Source organism: Prunus persica, chromosome G8 (genome assembly GCF_000346465.2).
Source record: "Prunus persica cultivar Lovell chromosome G8, Prunus_persica_NCBIv2, whole genome shotgun sequence".
Classification (NCBI taxonomy): Eukaryota; Viridiplantae; Streptophyta; class Magnoliopsida; order Rosales; family Rosaceae; genus Prunus; species Prunus persica.
The window spans coordinates 19433403-19439402 of NC_034016.1; the positions used below are offsets into that span (position 1 = coordinate 19433403).

Sequence of the window (6000 nt, forward strand, 5' to 3'; positions counted from 1 at the left end):
ATTAATAATACCATTATTTTCAGTTTTTGCACAGAATCTTATAAATCACGGGTTAACCCAGTATTTTATATATTTTATTATCAAGATTAGTTTTTTTTTTCCCCTCACTGCAGACTAAGAAAATAGAAGGTGAGAACAACAAAATCATAAATACCACCAGAGACTACACCTGGTGTAAAATGTTCCTGCACAATTAACCTCTCTCACTATGATTACATTCATGTTCAGCCTCCAATACCATTGAAGAAAAAAAAGAGTATAAAAGCGAGAAATTGGAGAACTCAATTTGAATAAGGATAAACGAGCAAGGTGTGAGCCTGAGTAAGCAGCCTCTACTGAATCCAACATGTTGATAGAACTTCTAGTAATCCATGCCTCCCATGCCACCTCCCATTCCAGGGGTTTCCTTCTCATCCTTGGGAAGCTCGACGACAACTGCCTCTGTCGTGGTCATTAACGAGGACACGCTGCAAAGTGACAAGTTTCAGATGCTTGCTTGAAGAATTGCAGCAAGTTCTTAAAGAAAGAGAAATTAACTTTAAAAAGAAGGGTCTTATAAAGAACTCTGAATTACCTTGCGGCATCGACCAAGGCGGTTCTGATGACTTTCAATGGATCAATGATCCCTGCCTTTATCATGTCTACATATTCACCTGAAAGGAGCAGAGCAAGGATAAGTTTTCATCTAACTTTTTTCAATGCTAGAACTACACCTGAACTGAAGCCACCCTTTTCTGTGATTGTTCAATGGTTAGAAAGATGACCAACCTTTTGCTGCATCATATCCAAGGTCAGGATTGTCCTGCTCCAATAGTTTGCCAACAACAACTGCCCCCTCAACTCCAGCATTAGAAGCAATTGTGGATACAGGCATCTATAAGAATGGAACCAAATGGTAAGATAGATAAAATGTAGATGAATAAATTATAAAGCTGTGCCTCTAAGTTAAGAAATTGTATTATTTGCAGTACAGAAAGAACCCAAGAGCATGAGAAGAAACTATAAAGGAGAACAGATTTTTATTGAAACCTTAAGAGCATTCTGAATAATTTGAACACCAATCTTCTGGTCAAAGTTTGCAGTTGCCAACTTGTCCAGCTCCTTTGAGGCATATAGCAGTGCAGCACCACCACCTGTACATTGGAAGCTCTTGCTTACTATAAGATATAAACCAATTCAAACAAGACAAACAAAATATGTTTCTGGATAAACGACTTACCAGGTACGATTCCTTCCTCTACAGCAGCCTTGGTGGCATTTAGAGCATCAGTTACTCTGTCCTTCTTTTCACTAACTTCTGCTTCGCTCGCTCCGCCAATCTACAAAGTAGGTCTCAATCAGACTTGTTTTCAAGAGCTGGCACCAGTATATTGCAAATGGTAATTACAGCAATATGCTTGCAAGATGTTCCAGAAGTTAAACTTGTCACCCCGGACGAATAGAAGGGACAGAAAACAATAAGGAAAACCAACCTTTAAAACGGCAACACCACCAGAAATCTTTGCCAACCGCTCTTGTAACTTCTCCTTGTCATAATCAGAAGTGCTCAATTCAATTGATGATCTCAGCTGTCACAAACAATCAAAGTCCACATATCTGGTTAACAAATGCACTGGAACCCAGAATAGTTGTTAGTTGTTGGAAGCGATTAATCAAGAAGAATCAGTATAAACCTGTTCACATCTTTCTTCAATGGCTTTCTTGTCACCAGCCCCATCAAGAATAACAGTGTCATCTTTTGATATCGTAACCTACAATACCAGACCATGCAAGTCATAAAATATTTCAACTTATTTAGAGCAGACATTGTGTCACCAAGATTAGGAACATATGCTAACAAATCACTTGATATATCTCACCCTTTTGCAGGTTCCAAGTGTTTCTACTCCAACTTTGTCAAGGTTCAGACCAAGCTCTTCAGTTATTACCTAGAACCCCCGAAAAAAAAAGAGGGGGAAAATGAAAACAAAGCAGTTCACATGTCAGTCTCACAATAGCTTAAAGTTTTCAAGGAAAAGTGAAAACACAGAATGAAACTACCTCGCCTCCCGTAAGAATGGCTAGGTCCTGCAAATTTGCCTTCCTGTTTTCTCCAAATCCAGGGGCTTTAATTGCACAAACCTTCATTCCATTAACAGAATCGTATCAAAACAATGAAATAATAGTCGATCAACAATTTTTGACAGTGGACACATAGTCAGTAGATAATAGAAAATACAAGGATCACCTTAATTCCAGCACGAAGCTTGTTTATAATGAGTGTAGCAAGTGCTTCACTTTCCACATCTTCAGCAACAATCAAAAGAGGTCTTTGTTTCTGAGAACCCACAACAAATCAGTCAAAGCAATAAGAGAAGTATATCCACCAGATTTCAATAATCCCCTCAGAGAAACACTTACCTTCAATGCCAGCTCTAATATTTTCACTATCGAATTTAGATTTGAGATTTTCTTCTCGTGGATTAAGACGAGTGGATCTTCTAATTCCTGTTAAAATTAAAACATCTAGTTATCAATCACAATGGAGCAGCTTCAAAAAAAGTGGGATAACTAAATAATCCCAACATAACTTAAAGAAAAAGCCTTCCAACTGAAGAACCATGAAACATAGGCTTATAATAAAACAGTGACAAATAATGACAAAAATGCTTACACATTTTTGGTTCTTAGGATTGGTAATAAAGTAAGGGGATATATATCCCCTATCTAGCTTCATTCCTTCAACAACCTCCAATTCATTATACAATGTTTTTCCATCCTGAAACAATTCAAAAGCAAAACAAAATTCACATCAGATGCATATAGAGAATGAAGAGAAGCTCTACTGTGCCCCACCACATGTCAGAATAAGATACTATTCACAAAAAATGATTGAAAACAAAGGAACATTCTTAGGAAACAACTTACAGCAATGGTAATAACACCCTCTTTGCCAACTTTCTCCATAGCCTTAGCGATTAGTTCACCAATTTCTCTCTCTCCATTAGCTGATATGGTCCCAACCTTTTCAGGAAAAAAGGATTTCATAAAAAACGTCATTATAAAATTTAGACATTCATATTATTTCTCTCAATTCCCAAATTAAAACAAACCAGACCTGAGCTATTTCTTCAGATGTGCTGATCATCCGAGCCCTACTCTTCAAGTTTGTCACAACAGAATCAACTGCCATTGAAATGCCTCGTCTTAGGTCCATAGCATTCATTCCAGCTGCCACTGATTTGCATCCTTCAGTAAATATAGCGCGGGTGAGGACTGTAGCACAAGTGGTACCTAAAAACACAAATAACAACCTTCATGTCACTGTTTTCCTGATCACCCAAAGTTTTACAAACACTTTTACATAGTGTATGGAACTCTCACCGTCCCCTGCGGCATCATTTGTAGCATTTGCGACCTGCTTTACAAGACTAGCACCAATGTTCTTGACTTTATCTCTGAACTCAATGCTCTTTGCTACAGTGACACCATCCTTTGTCACTTTAGGGGCCCCAAAGCTTTGTTCCAGAACAACATTGCGTCCCTGTGGAAAATCAAGCAATAAGTCAACCATTCGAAACAACATCAATGCATCAACAAGATGTAAATATAAGCATATGACAACTAAACGCAAAAAATTACTATCAATATACACATCATTGTTCCAAAGTCATAGCACGCAATCAATCAATAACAAATAAATCAAGAATGACAAAGCCACTCACTTTTGGCCCCATTGTGACTTTAACAGCATCAGCGAGCTCTTCCACACCCTTGAGCATCAATGCCCGGGCTTCCACACCGAATTTGATATCTTTGGCCGCATAGTTCCTTCTCGAAATCAAACTACTACCAATCTGTACAGGAAAAAAAAAACTAAGTCACATCAAAACACAATTAAACAATACCAAATCACAACTTTAAAAGGGAAAAGGAAGAATAAGTACCTGTTGGGTACAGTTCCTAGCCAACCTACAACCACAAATCAATAAAAAATGAGAAAAATGAGAGAGACCCAGATGAGAAAACAATTTTAAAAAAGTGACTTTTGGCCACAAGTCTGAATTTTTAAAGAGCCCAGATACGAGTACCTGGCTTTAGAGGCGAGGCTGCCGGCGAAGCGGTACATGATGAACTTGCAGAGAAGAGAGAAGTAGAATGAGAAAGTACGAGCTCTCAGGTAAAAGAAAGAGACAGAGAGAAGGAGAGTATAAATTGTGGAGCACAGAAAAGTCTAGAAGGAATTGGTTTATGTTAGGGTTTAGGGTTTTGGGGGGTTTGGAGAAGGCAAGATCCATTTACTAAGGCCGAAAGCCACGGACCCTTCTGTTGACAATGCTGGACTGTGGGCTTTCATTTGGACCCTCTGTAGACCAATTTTCTCTGACCCAATATTTTTCTCGGGTCGGATTCTCTAACCCAATATTAATAAAGCTGAATTTTTAGTCCAATGAAATAAATAATTTCGTTCAAATTATTAATCTTATGATCTTGTTTTTATTTTATTTTTTAAGAATATATCATTTATTTTTTAGATGAGTAGTTCTCCTAGATTTTATGCATGCAAAGACTTTCTGAATGCTACACTATGCATGAAAACCAACCTCATTTGGTAGGGAAAAAAAAATTTAATCACATTTGTCTCATCAAATCGCAGACTTTTTTTGTGCCAAAAGATTTTGACAAGAAGTAATTTACCATTTTCTAACAACTAATTAGATTTTCTTGGAATAATAGTAATTAGGAGCCAAACCATTCCACCAACACACCAAAAGGAACAAAGTGTAAGAAAGTACAAGGAAGAGGAGGTAAAACTTTCTCATATTGATTACATGAATTTTTTGATGGGAGCTTTGAATTGTTAATTAATCACACCCACCACAACATCTCAAGAGCTACTTGATGGTCAGAGGGTTACATTACATGGATAACCTGACCTGTCTGTTTTGAGTCTTAATACTAATCCATGAAATTCAGACATGGAGATTAACCTTATGGAGGATGGCAACTAGCTTATCAGGGGTTAATGGTTTCTCTTGGTAGTCATCTAAGCCTGCCTCTATAAATTCTTGTGTGTCTTCACTGAGGGATGAGTGTGACGAAACGCCTGCGATTGTGCTCTGAATTCCCATTGCCCGCAGTGTTCTTGTTGCCTATAATTCAAAAGACAGCACAAACAAATTCAGAAACATTAACAGGCAACATCAGTTGTGAATTGTGTCTTTATTTTTACTTAATTTCATACCTCAATGCCATTCATGATAGGCATGTCCATGTCCATGAGAATAAGGTCAAAGTGTTTTCCAGAGCAGTGGACATCAACGGCTTCTTTCCCATTCCCCACAACTTGGTTTTCTATGCCAAGATTTTCCAACAGTTTGTGGTGAATTCTTTGGTTGATCATGCTATCGTCTACAACAAGCGCGGTTATCTTGGTTGCTGCCTTTGTGTTCTTCAACATTGTTTCCCTTCTTGGTTTATTCAGAACCCACAAACTTCTTTTCCTGCATACACAACAGCCAGTGTGAGAAGCTTGTGTTAATTTGAGGCAGGAAAAAAGAGATCTGTATATACATAGAGAGAAAAGAAACCAATATATTTTCAGCATTATGTCCCAGAGAGGTTACTCTTATGAGTGAGAGAATTTGCAGCCATGAGAATTCAAATTACTTCCTCATTATGAGCTTGAAAACCATTGGTTAATTGTTATCCCTTGCAAAAAGATGAACTGAATTGCAGTAAACTTGAGAAAGAATTAAAGTATTCAAGCAAAAGGGTCAGAAGGTACCTTAAGATGCTGCTGAACGCAGATATTTCAAGAGATTAAGAATGGTATTTCTGCTAACTCTCCTTCCCATGCTGCAATTTCAATCTACTTATAAAAAGCAGCAGCAGCAACTGGAAAAAGGATACTCCACAACAAAAACAAAAACAAAAAGAAGGAAAAAGGATAAAAGTGGCCATGTGGGGATACACAGAGTATCACTAGGATTTAATTGAGAATCTGAAAATCTAACAATG

The 6000-nt window shown here is 37.7% G+C and overlaps 2 protein-coding genes across 5 annotated transcripts; both read right to left on the reverse strand.

Annotated features, from left to right (window-relative positions):
- On the reverse strand, positions 124-4263 carry LOC18766770 (chaperonin CPN60-2, mitochondrial). Its single transcript, XM_007201642.2, has 18 exons — positions 4071-4263; positions 3927-3951; positions 3705-3836; positions 3364-3523; positions 3098-3273; positions 2908-3003; positions 2654-2758; positions 2401-2487; positions 2228-2317; positions 2041-2121; positions 1860-1928; positions 1674-1751; positions 1473-1568; positions 1220-1319; positions 1030-1133; positions 769-874; positions 575-653; positions 124-467 (listed from the first exon to the last, which is right to left on the reverse strand). The coding sequence occupies exons 1-18, from the start codon at positions 4106-4108 to the stop codon at positions 362-364; spliced, it is 1728 nt and encodes a 575-aa protein (XP_007201704.2). The 5' UTR covers positions 4109-4263; the 3' UTR covers positions 124-361.
- LOC18766766 (two-component response regulator ARR22) lies at positions 4707-6000 on the reverse strand. 4 transcript variants are annotated; one of them, XM_020570763.1, is made up of 4 exons: positions 5768-5930; positions 5571-5691; positions 5225-5483; positions 4744-5132 (listed from the first exon to the last, which is right to left on the reverse strand). In XM_020570763.1, the coding sequence occupies exons 2-4, from the start codon at positions 5585-5587 to the stop codon at positions 4953-4955; spliced, it is 456 nt and encodes a 151-aa protein (XP_020426352.1). In that variant the 5' UTR covers positions 5588-5691; positions 5768-5930; the 3' UTR covers positions 4744-4952. The 4 variants fall into 4 exon arrangements, with proteins under 4 accessions (XP_020426353.1, XP_020426352.1, XP_007201589.1 ...); XM_020570764.1 differs by lacking the exon at positions 5571-5691 and having other exon boundaries at positions 4707-5132; positions 5768-6000; XM_007201527.2 differs by having other exon boundaries at positions 5607-5930.

What these genes read in the sequence shown, in the direction of transcription:
- LOC18766770 (XM_007201642.2), bottom strand. Translation starts at nt 4,108, where the DNA reads ATGTACCGCTTCGCCGGCAGCCTCGCCTCTAAAGCCAG. An exon ending in AAATGATGCCGCAGGGGACG is followed by an intron (nt 3,274 to 3,363) that starts GTGAGAGTTCCA and finishes TTGTGTTTTTAG; the next exon opens with GTACCACTTGTGCTACAGTC. An exon ending in TTGAAGAAAGATGTGAACAG is followed by an intron (nt 1,569 to 1,673) that starts GTTTATACTGAT and finishes TGTTTGTGACAG; the next exon opens with CTGAGATCATCAATTGAATT.
- LOC18766766 (XM_020570763.1), bottom strand. An exon ending in CTATCATGAATGGCATTGAG is followed by an intron (nt 5,133 to 5,224) that starts GTATGAAATTAA and finishes TTTGAATTATAG; the next exon opens with GCAACAAGAACACTGCGGGC.